At 46.8% G+C, this 19112-nt stretch overlaps 1 protein-coding gene across 9 annotated transcripts in view; it reads right to left on the bottom strand.

Annotated features, from left to right (window-relative positions):
- Window positions 1-18402, bottom strand: part of DIP2A (disco interacting protein 2 homolog A) — a 113959-nt gene extending 95557 nt beyond the window's left edge. For 5 of the 9 annotated variants that reach the window (XM_025293259.2, XM_025293265.2, XM_025293282.2 and 2 more), the window contains exon 1: window positions 18092-18393. In XM_025293259.2, the coding sequence (XP_025149044.1) occupies window positions 18092-18182 (91 nt within the window). In that variant the 5' untranslated portion in view covers window positions 18183-18393. Of the gene's footprint in view, window positions 1-18091 lie in introns of all 9 variants that reach the window. The other 4 variants (XM_025293272.2, XM_025293277.2, XM_025293290.2 and 1 more) reach the window with 3 other exon arrangements.
- Window positions 18403-19112: the final 710 nt, after the last annotated feature.

Here is a 19112-nt window from a genome sequence, read left to right as displayed (position 1 = left end):
TTCCCTGAGACAAACAGCAAATCTCCGTTGGCTATCTCTTTTACATACGGTAATATAAGTTTCCATGTGACTCTCTCCATACATCTCACCCTCTCCTCCCCTCTCCCTGGGTCCATAAGTCTGTTATCTATTGTCTGGTTCTCTACTGCTGCCCTGCAAATAAATTCTTTGGTACCATCTTGCTAGATTCCATATATACACATTAGTATATGATATTTATCTTTCTCTTTCTGATTTACTTCACTCTGTATAATAGGCTCTAGGTTGATCCACCTCATTAGAACTGACTCAAATGTGTTCTTTTTATGGCCGAGTAATATTCCATTGTGTATATGTACCACAACTTCTTTATCCATTCAACTGTCAATGGACATCTAAGTTGATTCCATGTTCTAACTACTGTAAATAGTTAAGCACTTCATTTTTATTATCATCCAGTCTCTGCTGGCTCAGATAGTACAGCGTCTGCCTACAATTCAGGAGACCCGGGTTTGATCCCTGGGTTGGGAGGATCCCCTGGAAAAGGAAATGGCAACCTACTCCAGTACTCTTGCCTGGAAAATCCCATGGAAGGAGGATCCTGGTAGGCTATAGTTCATGGAGTTGCAAAGAGTTGGACACAATTGAGCGACGTCACTTTCACTTTCAATCTCTGCTACAATGAGCACACCTGACCCGCAGCTGAGCACAGTGGCCCACGGGCTGCGTCCCCCTCATTCTATCCTGACTGGACACTTACAGACCCCGACTGGATCCAGAATGTGAGTGTATGGTTTTGTTTATTGACTTCCAACTTCTTAACAAATTCAAAACACATGTGTTTTTTTAAACAATAGCCACTAAAAATAATTGTTTCCTCTAGAATATATGAAAATATATAGAGACAAATTTAAATGAAAACAATATTGCAACACTAAACTAAAAAGGATAAATCCCTATTTACAAGCAGAGCATTTGGTTTTACAAGATTTTTTTTCAATTTCTTTGTTAAATTTTATTGGAGTATAGTTGATTGACAATGTTATGTTAGTTTCTGCTGTACAGCAAAGTGAACCAGTTATATATATATAACACACACACATATCACTCTTTTTTAGATTCTATTTTCATATAAGTGGCTTCCCTTGTGGCTCAGACAGTAAAGAATCTGCCTGCAAGGCAGGAGACTTTGGGTCTTCGACCTCTGGGTAGGAAAGATCTCTCTAAAATGGAATGGCTACCCACTCCAGTATTCTTGCCTGAAAAATTCCATGGACAGAGAAGCCTGGCAGGCTATATAGTCCATGGTATTGCAAAGAGTCAGATACAGCTGAGTAACTATCACTTTCACTTCTCATATAGGTAGGTCATTACAAATATTAAGTAGAGTTCCCTATGCTATACAGTAGGTCCTTATTAATCTATTTTATATATCGTCGTTGCTGTTCAGTCACTCAGTCGTGTCTGGCTCTTTGTGACCCCATAAACTGCAGCACACCAGGCTTCCCCCGTCCTTCACCATCTCCTGGAGCTTGCTCAAACTTATGTCCATCGAATGAGTGATGCCATCCAACCATCTCATCTTCTGTCACCCCCTTCTCCTCCTGCCCTCAATCTTTCCCAGCATCAGGGTCTTTTCCAATGAGTCAGCTCTTCACATCAAGTAGCCAAAGTATTGGAGTTTCGGCATCAGTCCTTCCAATGAATATTCAGGGTTGATTTCCTTTAGGATGGACTGGTTTGATCTCCTTGCTGTCCAAGGGACTCTCAAGAGTCTTCCCTAGCACCACAATTTGAAAGCATCAATTCTTTGGCGCTTAGCCTTCTTTATGATCCAATTCTCACATCCATACATGACTACTGGGAAAAACATAGCTTTGACTAGACAGACCTTTGTCAGCAAGGTGATGCCTCTGCACAGGTTACACTGTGTAGGTTGGGCACAGCTTTCCTTCCAAGGAGCAAGTTTCTTTTAATTTCATGGCTGCAGTCACCATCCGCAGTGATTCTGGAGACCAAGAAAATAAAGTTTGTCACTGCTTCCACTTTTTCCCCTTCTATTTGCCATGAAGTGATGGGGCCAGATTCCATGATCTTCGTTTTCTGAATGTTGAGTTTTAAGCCAGGTTTTTCACTCTTCTCTTTCACCCTCATCAAGAGGCTCTTTAGTTGCTCTTCAGTTTCTGCCATTAGAGTGGTACCATCTGCATATCTGAGGTTACTGATATTTCTCCCAGCAATCTAGATTCCAGCTTGAGTCATCCAGCCCAGTATTTTGCATGAGGTACTTGCATATAAGTTAAATAATCAGGATGACAGTATACTGCCTTGACGTACTCCTTTCCCAATTTGGAATCAGTCCATTGTTTCATGTCTGGGTCTAACTGTTGCTTCTTGTCCTGCATACAGATTTCTCAGGAGACAGGTAAGGTTGTCTGTTATTTCTATCTCTTGAAGAATTTTCCATAGTTTGTTGTGATTCACACAGTCAAAGGCTTTAGTGTAGTCAATGAAGCAGAAGCAGATGTATTTTGGGATTCCCTTGCTTTTTCTGTATATAATAATGTGTATATGTCAATTCCAATCTCGTGATATTTTAAGATTAAGTATTCATTTCCTAGAAACAGTTTCTTCCTATGCTGCCATTTCAAATGCGTGCTCGTGTGGTGAAGGCAGCAAGGCGCATTCAGGAAGGAATGTGCTAACTCCCAGTTTGGTGCCCGTGGTCTCCTGAAAGTTCTCCAGACCAACTGAATAGAACCAGCTACATGTTTTCACATGTGACCAGCTACATGTTTTCAAGTATCAAACATAGACCACCAACCCAACATGCCTCTGTATGCAACATGGGATCCAAGACAGACTCCAGACAAAATTAATGAACCAGTAAAGGACTTACATCCAAGGTCCCTGACCCCAGGTACGGTGAACAATATAGAGACGACAGCAGAGCATGCTTCTCGACCCACTGCACAGATCAGGCAACCGTGCCCATGGGCCAGAGGAAGGCCCAGACATAGCAGAGAAGTCTCTCCTGGCTGGCCACTCAGGCCCGAGTGGCTCTGGAAACACACCAGGATGTCCACAGAAGGTTCTTCTCTGGCAGTCTTCGGGCAGCTGTCTCACTACCCCACACACTGGGTACAAGGTGTGGCGCAGGCTGACCTCCAGGCCGCAAACCAAATGAATTACAAAGGCAAAATCCCAAATGATATCAAGTCTCTAACTCGGCAACACAGTTGCTAAAAACCTATTCTGGAAAACACTCAACAACTCCTTAAGGTCACAGAAACAAGGAAGGCCAGGCAACGGACATTACACACAAAAGCAACGTGAGACAGCCTGTCCACAAAACCAAGCAGGAAGAAGTGAGTCTGCAGCCCCACAACACTACTACAGAACGCTGCTGGTCCTAAAGATGCCCGGTGCCTGCGGGATGGGGAGGGGAACCACTCACAGGAGATCTGTGACATCCTGCCAAGTAAACACAGCACGCTGAGAAACAGTGTGTATACAAAAAACGATGCGATTCTGCTGAATGTTGCTCAGTTGTGTCCGACTCTTTGCAACCCCATGGACCATACAGTTCATGGAATTTTCCAGGACACAATACTGGAGTGGGTAGCCTTTCCCTTCTCCAGGAGATCTTCCCAACCCAGGGATCGAACCCAGGTCTCCTGCATTGCAGGCAGATTCTTTACCAGATGAACTATCAGGGAAGCCTATTCGCAGACATGTAGGTAGATATATTTTTGTGTGTGCAGAAAATGTCTGGAGGGTACCTGACACATTATTAGTAGTGTTACTCCTGGAGAATGATTTATTTGGCTTGGGGTAGGTTTAGACAGATTTCATCTTTTACTTCACTTCTGAACTTGTTAAATCTTTTGGCACAATAATCATACAATCTTTTGTAATTAAGAATATATGGAAGCTGGTTTGATAACATACTATGGTTATATGTTATTGTAGGAAACGGAATGACTTCTATGTACTATTTTTATAACTTCTTCTGAGATAAAAATTATTCCAAAATTAAAAGTTAAAAAATATATGAGCGAGACTACATAAAATTGGTGTTATTTCTGTTTTAAATGTTTGATAAAATTTGTCAGTGAAACCATCTGGGCTTGTAGATTTAATTCCCAGGGTTTTTCTTTCTTCTTTTGCTTTATTTTACTTTTTCTAGAGCAGTTTAAGGGTTATAAGCAAAACTGAAGGCAAGGTCCAGAGGGCTCCCATACACCCTCTACCACCACACGCACAGCCTCCCCATCATCAACATCCGCCACCCGATGGTGCGTTTGTTATAGGTAATGAGCCGGCCCTGACACGGAAGCCTCAGCTTCCAAAGCCCTCCCTCGTCATGCATCCCATGGGCTTGGACAAACACATGATGACATATAGCAATCATTAAGCTATCACACAGGGTATTTCACTGCCCTAAGAGTCCTCTGTGCTCTGCCTACTCATCCCTCTTCCCAGCTCGTGAACCCCTGGCGGCCACTGATCTTCTTACTGTCTGCATAGTTTTCCAGAATAGCTGGAATCCGTAGCCTTTTCAGACTGATTTCTTTCACTGAGTAACAGGCATTTAAGACTGTTCCCTGTCTTGCTTGGCTTGATAACTCACTTCTTTCCAGTTCTAAATATTCTATAATATTCCATTGTCTCAGTGTACCAGTTCATTTATCTATTCAACTACTGAAAGACATCTATCTTGCTGCTTTCAAAAGAGCCCCTGTGAGCACCTGGGTGCAGGTTCTTCTACATACCACCTGGTGAGATGAAAGCAGACTACGGGATGATTCACACTCAACCCTCATGACCAAACCGTGAAGCCTCCTGCAGCTGAAAGAATTCCCTCCAGCATTTCCCAGCTGCATAGCTTCCCTCCTGTGAACTTTCCAAGGATCAGCTGCTCTGCTCAGGCTGGGGGCGGGGGCGGGGGGCAGTCGCCCTCCAAGCACCCCTCCCTCTCAGTGGACTCTGGAGGCCAGTGGGAGAGTGGACGCACACCGCCCTCCCCAGCACTCCTGCTCCTCCCGGCGCTGACTCGCCTGCCTCACTCCTGCCATCACCACAAAGACAGCACCCTGCTGACTGACCTTTTTGACTTCCCAGAGTCTAGACTGCTGTGAACGGCTTTTTAATTTTTAACACTGCCACCATTTCAGTGAGATGTGGGGAAGGAGAGTCTTCTTTACCTGATGACTGGCCATGGATACTGACTTGGGCTATGACCCTGAATAAATGCCCTCGTCTGGAAAGCCTCTCCTGCCTCAGCTGCACAGACGCCCACACGTGCTCCTGCATCTGCCCCTGCAGCAGTGCCCTCTTTGGTCTCCCTGCGGCCTCCCCTTGCTGCCTTTCCCTTTGGGGTCTGGGTTGCTGGAGGGTTTGTCAGAGGCCTTCTTTGCATTATTCAGTTCTCCACAGGCAGCAACTGTCTTTGTTTCAATTATGACAGTTGTACTGATGGCTTCCAAGTTTCTACTGTCACACCAGCCCTTTCTAGAAATGCAGTCCTGCACGTCAAATGCACGGATCTCCCCAAGACACCGCACACTCAACAGGTATGAACACACGTGTTCTGCTTGTGCACACATCTTCAGGAACAGCTCCATCATCTCCCTAGCACTCACTTCAGGAACTCGGGAGTCACTCAAGAGCCTCCTGCAACGTCCCCCTCTCCACACCACGGCTGCTGACTCTATTCCAGCCCATTCTCCCCAAGGGCTCAGCCGCCCTCCAAACCAGCACAAACTCCTGCCCTGGGTTATGGTAGTGTGCTCTCCCATTTTTCTGCTCCCAATGTCATCCTCACCCAAACCACTCTCTACACGCTGCCAGAAAATCACTCTAAATCAGAGCAGGAAAGAGAGACTGACAAGAGATCACACCGGAGTATTTCAACTGCTCCTAATACCTGAAAAAATGACCTGCTGGCCCCATCATTTATTAACAAACATGTGCTTAAAGCAAAGCACCCAAGAATAACCATCCCTTAGTCCTTTATAAAAATTAGAAAATTGGCTATCTCTGCCTTCGAAGTTTTTTGAGTTCTGAACATACACACTAATCTAATTTTAATATTCTCCCCACTATTGAGAAAAGGGGCGGAAGACTGCATACTTTGGGAGCATGACTCTTTTTCAGCAGAGTGCCTTTACAGAGCATATGCTTTGCTGCGCTGTCCAATACAACAGCCACTACTCATATGTGCCTATTTCAACTTTCGTTACTTAGAAGTAAATTAAATGACTGTTTAGTTCCCCAGACCCCCGAGCCACATTTCGAGTGTTGAACACCACATGTGGCTTGTGGCTACCACACTGGATAGCACGAGACATCCCCACAGACCTCAGGGCGCCTGTCACTCACACCCACACCACCAGCGGCTGCAGGTGGCACCTACGCTTGCTTCAGTGCTGGGCTAGACTCCAGAGTCTGGTCCTGGCTCCTCCCTGGGATGCACAAATCCTCCCATGAGCGAGCCCCCACCCTCCAACCTGTTTTCTCCACCACCTGCCGGGGGACACTGTCTGGAAGCCCAGCCACTGACTCTGGCTCATCCTCCTCTGTCTAGCACATTCTGCTGTCTTCTCCCTCACCCTCCTCACATGCCTTCAGAGCAAAGCTGGAAGAATCTCTTTCCTCCATTGGCACTACTGGCCCAGGTCTGATGATCAGAGCTGACGGGGCCCTGCATACACCTCACAAGACTGCCAGTTTTTCAGCCTGTCAGCCTCACTAGCTCATGGGCCTTTTTGTTCAGTCCGCGGAAGCTTGCTGAGAACAGGATGACAAGCTGAGGGTCTCAGGCTGCTCAAACAAAATGTCACAGGCTGGGAGGTCAGAACAACAGGTGTGGAGGCTGGACGTCTGAGACCTAGGTGTCACAGGGCTGGTCCCTCCTGAGGCCTCTCTCCTCACGTGCAGGCAACCACCCGCCTGGGTCCTCACGGTCTTCCCCCTTGTGTGTGTGCTCTCAACATCTCTCTCTCTTGAAACTGACTCAGGAACCCCTATGGCTTCATTTAACCTTAATCATCTCCCTAAAGGAATGCAGTCACACTGGGGGTTAGGGCTTCAACATACGAATTTTGGGGAACAGAGTTCAATCTGTAACACCAAGATTATCTAATCTTGATGAAGTCAGAATCTCTATTTCTATAACCTTTATTTCAAAATGGTCCTAGTTATAGTCTTCCTAGCCATTTCCCAACAAGGCTAATCCTTAGGCTCCTTCGTGTTCAGACAAAACCTAAGGACATGAACCCACGCATGGAGGAGCTTACCAGGACGTGTTCTTTTCAGTTGCCAGTTTTCAACAAGCACAAGCATACCTTCTGACATTTCAAATTCTCAATTTAAAGGTTCTTTACCAAAGACTCTGCAGAAAAAGTCTGAAGTCTGAAATGGAATAAAAGCTCCTTCTCTCTTTCCAAGATGGTGATCTTACATCATGACAGTCAGCGTAGACTAAAGGAAAATCTTAAACCATGACACTCAGTGTAGACTAAAGAAATAGGATGTCTATTCTTTCCTCACAGCTGGGTAAGGAAGTAAAGTGCTGCACTCAATATGCCAGCAAATTTGGAAAACTGAGCAGTGGCCACAGGACTGGAAAAGGTCAGTGTTCATTCCAATCCCAAAGAACGGCAATGCCAAAGAATGTTCAAACTAACATAAAGTTGCACTCATCTCACAGGCCAGCAAAGTAATGCTCAAAATTCTACAGGTGAGGCTTCAACAGTATGTGAACTGAGAACTTCCAGATGTTCAAGTTGGATTTAGAAAAGGCAGAGGAACCAGAGATCAAATTGCCAACATCTGTTGGATCATAGAAAAAGCAAGAGAATCCCAGAAAAAGCATCTACTGCTTTATTGACTACGCCAAAGCCTTTGACAGTGTGGATCACAACAAACTGGAAAATTCTTCAAGAGATAGGAATACCAGATCACCTTCCCTGCCTCCTGAGAAATCTATATGCAGATCAAGAAGCAACAATTAGAACCAGACATGGAACAATGGACTGGTTCCAAATTGGGAAAGGAATACGTCAAGGCTGTATATTGTCACCCTGCTTATTTAACTTACATGCAGAGCACATCATGCAAAATGCCAGACTGGATGAAGCACAAGCTGGAATCAAGATTGCCAGGAGAAATATCAGTAACCTCAGATATGCAGATGACACCATCCTTCTCGCAGAAAGTGAAGAAGAACTGAAGAGCCTTTTGATGAAAGTGAAAGAGGAGAGTGAAAAAGCTGGCTTGAAATTCAACATTCAAAAAATGAAGATCAGGCATCCGGTCCCATCAATTCATGGAAAACTGATGGGGAAACAACGGAAACAGTGAGAGACTTTATTTTTGGAGGCTCCAAAATCACTGCAGATGGTGACTGCCACCATGAAATTAAAAGATACTTGTTCTTTGGAAGAAAAGCTATGACCAACCTAGATGGCATATTAAAAAGCAGAGGCATTACTTTGCCAACAAAGGTCTGTCTAGCCAAAGCTATGGTTTTTCCAGTAGTCATGTATGGATATGAGAATTGGACCATAAAGAAAGCTGAGCACTGAAGAACTGATGCTTTTGACCTGTGGTGCTGGAGAAGACTTTTGAGAATCCCTTGGACTGCAAGGAGATCAAACCAATCCATCCTTTAGGAAATCATCCTGAATATTCATTGGAAGGACTGATACTGAAGCTGAAGCTCCAATATTTTGGCCACCTGATGCGAAGAGCAGACTCATTGGAAAAGACCCTGATGCTGGGAAAGATTGAGGGCAGGAGAAGAAGGGGATGACAGAGGATGAGATGGTTGGATGGTATCACCGACTCGATGGACATGAGTTTGAGCAAGCTCTGGGAATTGGTGATGGACAGGGAAGCCTGATGTGCTGCAGTCCATGGGGCCGCAAAGAGTCGGACACGACTGAGCAACTGAACTGAACTGAGTAACACCACCAAGTCTGTACGGAAACCCCTGCATGGTTCACGGTCCCCCAGCAATGACTTGAGGTGCTGACCCAAGAATCCAGGAACTCACAAAACACAGGCCATTCATTTCCTTTGTGCAAAGGGGAAGGGGCCAAGGAGCATCCAGGAGACACTTCATCAACAGATGACAGAGATGACCAGTGTAGGTGTTTCCCTCCCGGACCACAAAGGTTTCTCTTTACCAAATAGTATATATTTTCCCAGTCTTTTTAATACACAGGTTTAACACCAGAAATGTTAGATAATTTAAGGACATAAGGACTGATCTGAAAGGATTGTCAGCCTCACTCAGAAGCAAGCTCACTACAAATAAAATGCTACAGGAAGAGTTCATCTAAGGACAGACCAGCAGCTCACTTCCCATTCCCGTCACCCTGCTTCCTTCCCACCCTTTCCTTGGCTGTGTCACAGTAGAAGGACCCAATGCTTTGCATGAGTTCATTTTTGTATTAAATAAATGTTGCATGTCGTGTCAGGCAAAGAATACTAAAGATGAAATTGAAGAGTTTTCAAAATTACAAGTCTTCAGTAGTTTTCAACTAAAATGACAAAGCACCCTCCCAGCCCCCAGTACTGAGAGGAGGGCTCAGCAGCAACAGGCAGGCTGACCCCTGTGGACATGCCACATGACTAGGGGCAGCAGCAGCCTCTGACCCAGGTCCCGCTGGAGGACTCTTGCCTCCAGCAGACTGGTGCCCCACGCCCATCTCTTCTCAAACCCTTCAGTCCTGAATGTGCATTTCTCTCACTTGGTAAGGCTGAAGGTCAAAGGACGACAGGGACCTGAACGACCCTGCAGAGGCCCTCCATGTGCAAGAGCACGGCTCTGACCCTCGAGACTGGGCTGTCCCCCTGAAGGGCACCCTGACACAGCCCACTCATTCCTCCCCACCGGCTGAGTGCCCAGTGCTGAGCAGGACGGTAGGCACTCACAGGTGCCGTCACTGCTGAGGGGGAGACAGGATCCTTACCTTGTATTTGTGGCTCAGATTAGGCCACAAGCCACAGGGGAGGCAATGACACCACGAGAATAGCAAATCTGCAGCATCCTGGCACCTTCCCACACATGAAACATTTACCACACAGGCAGCAGGCACAACTCCCCCCCGACACAGCGGAACCGCGGAGCAGCCTCGCTGGCATCCCCACTCCCTCTCCTCACCTCACCCTCTGCCTCCATCGGTCTCAGTGCAGGGCTGGAGACCCTCCACGAGGTACCTGTCAGACCATGGCCCTCCTCCACGGCTCCCCAGGGTCAGTGTTTTTCCATAGCTCACCTTTCCGGCCCCACAATTCACCAGGCTCCTTCCTCTGTAGCCACGGCCCAGCTAACCCACCTGCATTGAGTGCTGACTGCCAGCCATATGCACAGCCCCTCCCGCCACTATCTGCCTGCCCAGAGGGATTTCCTGACCCCCAGTCTGAAATCCCCTCCCCACAGTCCCAACCTCCCTTCCTCCAGCAGGTGTTAACAGAAAGCAAATAGACAGAGCAAATGGTGCCTTCCTCTACGACAGACAGAAAGGTCAATGGACCTGCATGACATTTCAGCTCGGGACACAGAGGAGAGGACAGCAGGCTCGGCCCTGCTCTCGTGGAGCATCGCGGTGCACCACCAAGGAAGAGTCAGCCATGGACGAGAGGGCCCTGAGACGTTCAACTGAACTAAAGTTCAATTCAGTACACGCTGACCAACAACCACGTACCAGGAGCCATCTCAAAAAGCAGGTCATGGATACAGGAGACAGACCTCAGAGCAAACAGCAGACAAACAGCCCTCCCAACACGGGTCTAGACTAGTGGCCCTGCAGGCAATTCAAGTCCTCCAAGCAGCAGATGTGGTGACAGGATCAGATGTGAAGAGATTTATGTGGGAAAACGGGGAGGGGCCCAGAGGAGGCTGCGAGCTGTTAGACATGACTGCGCAGGAAGAAGAAAGACAGGCGGGTTTGGAAGGAGAAGCCCTAGACTCCAGGCAGCTCCAAGACTGTCAGGCCACATGGGGTCCTGGAGCCAAAGTCCCTCCCAGGAATGAGGCAGCTTCAGCTCCTGCAGCAGGAGTCGTGGCCTCAGTGTGGGGTCAATGTGGACCCAGAGTCCAGCAGGGAAGGCCCAAGTGAATCATGGCCACTGTGGGGCCGGAGGAAACTTGAGTCTTGGAGCTCCACTGCGGGTCCTCCCCGGCTGGACCAGACTCACAGTACGCTCATCTCAGTATGACTCTTTCCCTCCCAGGAGTTCAGAGCAACAGACACTCCATCCTGGTTCAATGGCTCCCTGAGGCACAGCTCAGGACTCCCCGGGCTTCACTGAATCTGAGAAACAATTGCCAAAAAATTAAGTATCCAAGCCAATTACGGAGGATTCTTGATTTAAAACTGGGAATAAATAGCATGTGTGGTTTTACTCTTTTAAAATTTCTTTCTTTATTGGCTGTGCTGGGTCTTTGTTGCTACCTGCCGGCTCTCTCTAGGTGCGGCAAGTGGGGGCTGCTCTCTAGTTGTGGTGCCCGGGCTCCTCCCTGCGGGGGCTTCTCCTGTTGCAGAGCCTGGGCTCTAGACGGGCTTCCACAGTTGTGGTGCATGGGCTTAGCTGTCCTGCAGCACGTGAGATCTTCTCAGGCCAGGAACTGAACCCGTGTCCCCTGCACTGGCAGGTAGATTCTGAATCACTAGACCACCAGGGAAGTACTTTATTCTTCCATTAATTCAACAAAGATTCAATAGAATACCTAAAATGTCTAGGGGCTGAAGACATGAAGATGAACAGACCAAAATTTCCTTTGGAAGTGCTCCCTATGAACTGGCAAAGAAAAGTCCAAGTAAACAATAAATACAAAGTTGTGATAAATCTTATAAGAATGACACAATAAGGGTAAAAGGAACAAAAAAGCCAGCACCTAACTCTGGGTGGGGGGCAGGCAGGCTGTTCTCAGAGGAAGGCAGAGCTTCAAAAAGAAAGTGAAGCTTAAACTTAAGTATTAAAACAAAGGCAGGAACTCAACAGGTACAGAAAGTTGGCAATGAACAGCATGTGCAAAATTTTAGGATATTGAAGTGGAAATCCTAGTATTGATATTCTTTTAAAAACTTATAAATCAAAATTCTTTAAAGAGACAACACATTAAGATGATTTACTATAACAAGAAAAATAGTTCTAAAGGGAATATACCTGAATCATGAATAATGGATTTTGCATAAAGTAGGATGGACATATTGATACAAGCAGCTAGTCAGTAAGTATAACTTTTAAGGATTTTCAAACATATATTTTATAAATTGAAACATCTGATTGCCCTTAAAAATATAAACAGAAATTGCATTATACTGGCAACAGTGAAAAAAAATGCTATAAAAAGTAGGAGAAACACATGTTGACAAATAGGTATTTCCTTCAAAGCTTTTCATATTACACAGTCTTATTGTTCAGTCACTCAGTTGTGTCCAACTCTTTGCAACCCCATGGACTGCAGCACACCAGGCTTCCCTGTTCTTCACCATCTCCTGGAGCTTGCTCAAACTCATGTCCATTGAGTTGGTGATGCCATCCAACCATCTCATCCTCTGTCATCCCCTTCTCCTCCTGCCTTTCCCAGCATCGGGCTCTTTTCCAATGAGTGGGCTCTTCGCATCAGGTGGCCAAAATAATGGAGCTTCAGCTTCAGCATCAGTACTTCCAATGAATATTCAGGATGATTTCCTTTAGGATGGATTGGTTTGATCTTGCAATCCAAGGGATTCTCAAGAGTCTTCTCCAACACCACACTTCAAAAGCATCAGTTCTTCAGTGCTCAGCTTTCTTTATGGTCCAACTCTCACATCCATACATGACTACTGGAAAAACCACAACTTTGATTATATGGACCTTTGTCAGCAAAGTAATGTCTCTGCTTTTTAATACTCTGTCTGGGTTTGCCATAGCTTTCCTTCCAAGGAGCAAGTGTCTTTTAATTTCATGGCTGCAGTGATTTTGGAGCTCAAGAAAAGAAAGCCTTTCACTGTTTTCCTATCTATTTGCCATTACATGGTCTGGTAGTTCTCAAAGGTGTGGCTCTCAAGAACCCTTCACACTCTTAAAACTTATTGAGGACCCCAAACAGCTTTTATTTGTGAGCTATCAATGTTTACCACATTAGAAATTAAAATGGAAAATTTTTAATATTTAATTTTTAAAACTGTACATGAAAACTACCATAAATGAAAAATAATAATTTCCAAAGCGTTTAGTGATTTCAGGTGTTGTTTTACTCTTACGAGCCTCTTTAACATCTGGCCTCTTGGAAACAAGTGGATTCTTCTCATCAACTTCAGTTCAATGGCCTGCAGGATACGTGGTTAAGGTCTACGAAACACAATCAGCCGCACACAAACACGGGCTAGAAAAGCGAGGAGTATTTCAGCAGCCTTTTCAGATCACTGTGGACATTCTTTGATACCACACCCAAACTAGGCAAACTGTAGGTTCTTAAACAATAGTTGCAGTGTAGAATCTAAAACCTTATCAATGAACTTACCGTACTGTTATGTTGCAATCCATTGGTATCTCTCTGAATGGGTCTTTTACCCATGCACAGATCTGAAACATGATGCACTGGCCATTTGGAAAATACTGGTTCACAAAATCATGCAGCTCTTTCAAATGTTGACACATTTCACCAAATAATATCAGTAACTCACATTCTGGACTTCCTTGCTGGCGCAGTGGATAAGAATTCGCCTGCTAATGCAGAGGACATGCTTTGATCCCTGGTCTAGGAGGATTCCGCATGCCGAGGAACAACTAAGCCCATGCACCACAACTGCTAAGCCCACGCACTGCAACTACTGAAGCCTGCATGCTTAGAGAGGGCCCATGGCCAGCAACAAAGATACACTGCAACCAAAAACACAGGAATAAATACATAAACTATTTTTTTAGAAAACACCTATAGGCCTAAGGCAGTCCTTACGTGAGGGTGGGGTTAATATTAAAAAAAAAAATTGATTAACATTGCCACTGAGCCCATCAAAAAAGTCTTCAAGTACTCAGAAGCGCGCACACACACACACACAAAAACAAAAAGTGGCAAGAACTCCAAAAGATATGACAAGTGTGAGAGAAGGGTCACAACACAAAGACACCAGGCTGGGCTTTGCCAGGTGAATGGAATTTGGACTGAGAACTTTCATATACCACAGAATATTTAAGAAGCACAACAAATGTTTATCGACGTGAAGGCAATGTCAGAAGCTGTCATGCTCATGGTAGCAGACAGAAGTTTAAAATGTGTGTATTTTTCCTTGAAAACACAAATATTATCATTGGCCACAATTTCTGACACTTGTTCTTCATTTATTTCTCAGAAAATGTCCACCAAATACCCAATTCTGAATAACTGTAGTCTGTCTGCCACTCATTTTTTTCAAGCAAAAGTCACACTCCAGGAGAAAAGTGGCCACTTCGTTCTGCAGTCAAACAGCACAGCTGCCACTCCTCACACAGGCCCTGGGCCTCTCAGAGCAGCCAACATGCTTCCCATGCGCCTCTCGTTCCTCATGAGCAGACTCCACCAAGCGTTCAGGGCTGAGAGGCAAGAAAGTTAACTGTGGGGACTTCCCTGGAGGTCCAGTGGTGAGAACTCAAGTTTCCATTGCAGGGGGCATAAGTTCAATCCCTGGTTGGGGAACTAAGAATCCCCACCCCACAGCCAAAAAGAAAAACATTAACTGTTACTGTATCAATAAGAGATATGTCTAAGTCAAAGTAGTAGTGTTTTTACTGCCGGTGGGGAGGTGGTAAAGAGGGTATATTGGCTGTCAGTGTGATTTGGGGCCCTTGCCTCAGTTTCTGCCTAGACACCAGCAGTTTTACCCACCAGGTTTCTGCACCATTAGTACAACAGTGAAAACAGAAAAGACAATCTTAATATTATTATAAAAAACAGTTTTCCCTCATAGGCCCCCAGGAAGGGTCTTAGGGACCCCAAGAGGTGTGTGAACCACAGTTTGGGAACCACTGGCAGATTATTTCTAGAAGAAAACAGAAGAAATGGCTACCAGAGGCCAACTCTGGGGAGAAGCCAGGGGTAGGAGGGAGGCTCACTCCATCCTACGTTCCCTTTAAACGATTCCATTTCTCTGTAATGTGTAATGACTATTTTAATACGACATTGTGCAGCTTTAAGCTCAACGGAGAAATGAAGCTAAACCTAACCACTGACAGCCAAAACATTACCAAGCACCCAGCAGGTACTCAATAATCACTGAATGAATGAATATATACAGATAACACACACACACACACACACACACACACACAGAGTGGCAAGAACTCCAAAAAACAGGACAAGTATGAGGGAAGGGTCACAACACAAAGACACCAGGCTGGGCTTTGCCAGGTGAATGGAATTTGGACTGAGAACTTTCATATACCACAGAATATTTAAGAAACACAACAAATGTTTATCGATGTGAAGGCAATGTCAGGCTGTCATTTTGAAAACTAAGAATTATATCACAAATTTTAGAAATTAAAGACGTTTAATGAGAAAAAAAAAAAGGCTTTGTGAAAAGAAGTTCCTTCCTCACATCCACAAATGGAGCTTTTCTGCTTTAAGCTTGATTCTGTCCAGGCTAAGCCCCTGCTGTAGCAGAATACAGGAAAACAAAAAACAAAGTTAAAGCCATGGAATAGACCTACTAACCAGGATGAAAACACAGGAGTGGGACAAATGTAACCTATTGTGTAGGAATTTCCTCTCTAAATCTCTGCAGGCCACCAAAACAAAGAATAAACTTTACACCATTATTCTCTTCTCTTTTTTTTTCAGGTTTACAAGAAAAGTATTCGAAAATACAAGGGCTTCCCACATATCCCCTCTCTGTGCGCACACCACATCCCCAACTGGTATTAATGGGGTACATATGTTATAACTGATGGGTAATACTGATAAATTATTACTAACTAAAGTCCATAGCTAACTTTAGGGTTCACTCTGTGCTATATATTCTATGGGTTTTGACAAATGTACAGTGACTTGTGTCTACCATTACTGTATTACACAGAATCGTTTTGCTGCCCTAAAGATTCCCTGTGCTCCACCTACTCACCCCATCATCCTCATTTTTAAGCAGTTCAGCATCGTTCAGTCTGTGTTGTTTCCTCCTCCCTCCACCCTGCATCCACTGTCATCTCTACGTTTTAAGCAACTCCTCATCCAAACAAATGTGACCGCCATGAAGGCATCCAATTTTGACATTACTATTCTAATTTAGGGGCTTCCCAGGTGGCGCAGTGATAAAGAATCCACCTGCCAATGCAGGAGATGCAAGAGTGCAGGTGCAATCCCTGGGTTGGGAAGATCCCCTGGAGAAGGAAATGGCAACCCACTTCAGTATTCTTGCCTGGGAAATTCCATGAACAGAGGAGCCTGGTGGGCTAGAGTCCACGGGGTCTCAAAGAATCGGACATGACTGAGCAGCGCACACAGCAGCATTCTACTTTTTCTCGAAAATGGTTGGGGGTGAGTGTGTGGGGAGGAGAGAAACATCACATAGGGCAAATAAGAGTCCCGCTTTCTACTTCTACCTGAAAAATATTAAAATGATAATGAAACTGAAACTAGTTTGGGTTGCTTTAGAATCGTGCTTCATTAGTAACATCTTCCTTTATTTATATAAATAAAACTTTACTGATGTAGGGGGTAGGACAGAGGCCAGGGCTCCTGTCTCCTTGGCTGCACGACACTCTGCTGTCCCTTCCCTTCAACACTGTCTTCACTTCCCCAGCTTAAGCTACTATCCACATAAACTTAATCTTATACCTTTTATGCAACTAAACATCTTCTACATTCGGCTAAAATGACAACAGGATAAAAGGATTCAATAGAGCAGTGTTTCTTTTGTTGAAATACCTGTCTTTATGTGTGTTCTGTCCTACAAATTATGAAGTTCTCAATCTTATCTGTCAACTCCCAGAAAGAATTCAAACACACAACCGCAAAACAAGGAATTGAAGGAATAACTAACACAGTGGAGCAGAAATCACTATGCAAAAACATATTTGAAATGTGTAAAATCTAAACTGTAACTATATGATTTTCCCTGAGTGAAGAACTAGAACAAACTCAGGCCAGTAGTTCCTGTCAGAAACATTCCTAATTTCAGTTTTTTCAGATTTTCCAAGAGCATCTCATCACCAAGAATTCTCGAGTCCACCCTTTGCCAACTGCAGTTTCATTGAAAAAAGAAAAACATCACGTCACAGAACTTTAAAAATCTGGATGTTAAATTCAAAGCAGTTGCATGTAAATGTTGTATTACCTGTAAAACAAAGATTACAGCACCACCTACCTCCCTAAACTTGGTGAGGATTCGGTGAGTTAATACAACCCTGTGCATATTTATTAGATAGTCCTAAGAATTCACTAGCCTGACCCCAAGTGAAACTCGGTTCAGCCTATGGAAAAAATGGATTCTAAAAGTTGAAAATGTATTTAAATTTCAAAAACAGTTAGGCATTTAGATGCTTCTCTCCAAGGGCTGCGAGGTCCCCTGACCCGGCCAAGAACTAAACTGCGCGGACTGCCACGCGGAATTCGGGACCTGAGCCTGGAGGTTACAGACAGAGGGTAACCCCACCCACGCCTCTGAGGCCCAAATACTCAGTCTATTTTAAACAAACAACCACTTATTGCACATCTTTCTTAATTTTAAAAAATTCCCTAAGAGGGGCTAACAATCTCGTTCCAAGTGTTCAGTGCTTTGCACCTGTTACAGCATTCCAGGCTCCCAACTATCCCCGAGAGGTAGGTGCGGCGACCACCCGGTCTCGCAGGGGAAGCCGAGGAACGCGGGCGTGCAGCCGGCGCGGTCCCTACGCGCTGACACGCGGGCCTGGGCTCGGCAGCCCGCTCGGACACAGCGGTCATCCCCGTCCAGGTTTCCACATCTGAGGCCACACACCCAAAGCGCGGCCACCGGCCGGGCGCCGGAAGCCGGACGGGAGTCGGGGTCCCGGGTGTGAGCGCCGGGCGGGGGTCCGGTCGCACTAAGGCGGGGCGGGGCCTGGGCAGGGGTCTGGGAGGAGAGCCGGGCGGGGGTCCGGGTTCCGGGCCGCTCACCTTCCGACAGCTCCAGCTCCAGCTCGGCCAGGCTCTCCCGCACCTCAGCGGGCAGCGGCACCGCCTCCAGCGGGCACCCGCGCTCGGCCATGGCCCCGCAGCAGGACTGCCGTCCGGCCGCCTCGCGCCGGGCGGGGTCGGGGCCGGGGTCGCGCCAGGCCCAGCCCAGGTGGCCGCGCGGGCGACAGCTACGTCGCTCCCCTCAGCCCCGCGACCCGCATCGGCCCTCGAGGAGCCAAGGCGGCGGGCAGGGGGGCGGCCCAGGCAGCTCCACAGAGACACGGGCGCGGGCACGAGCGCAAGCAGCTCCTCTGCCGCCGCCGCCGCCGCCGCCGCCGCCACCGCCCCGCGCGCCCCCGACAGCCCTGCCGGCCCTGCACGGAGCGCGCGTGCGCGGTGGGAAGAGAGGGCAGGCGAGCGCGCGTGTGCGGCGGGTCGCCAGCCTGGTGGGCGCCTGGCCCCGCCCAGCAACACCAGACGCTCGTTGCCATTGGCCGCGAGAACGCGGCGAAGCCGCCCCGGGCGTCTATTGACTCAGCCGACAGAAAGTCACTCCCGAGAGGCTCTGCGCGGGAGGCTTGGATCGTGGACTGGCCCGAGCGCAGGCTCGGCTGAGAGGGTGGTCACCTCAGTGTTGGGGTCTCGGGCACGAGGCCTCTCTCAACCCATGTACAGTGGGCCGTTGGACTCAGGCGGGCGTCAATGCGCGGCGATCCCTCAGGCCCCTCGGCGGCCGAGCAGCGGGCACTGGTGTGGAGTCCGTGCGGACGGTGGGACGCAGCTGAGATGGAGGACGTTGAGGCTTCCGGGCGCGCTGGGCCTGCTCTTGAGGAATGCGTCCACATGCTTTCCTCCCAGCACGGGTGGGCCTCACTCATGAGGCTTTTCACAACTCCCAGGAGCCAGCTGGACACCCCGGGCCCCTTTGGACGTCCTTCATAGACCCGTTATGACGTGTATTAGTCCAAGTGCTTTTCAAAACAGCCTTGGAAGGAGCTCCAGCAGCAATTTCAGAAGGTGA

Source organism: Bubalus bubalis, chromosome 1, assembly GCF_019923935.1.
Source record: "Bubalus bubalis isolate 160015118507 breed Murrah chromosome 1, NDDB_SH_1, whole genome shotgun sequence".
NCBI lineage: Eukaryota > Metazoa > Chordata > Mammalia > Artiodactyla > Bovidae > Bubalus > Bubalus bubalis.
Note: the sequence above shows the minus strand (reverse complement) of the source record. Positions and strands in the feature narration are given on the sequence as shown.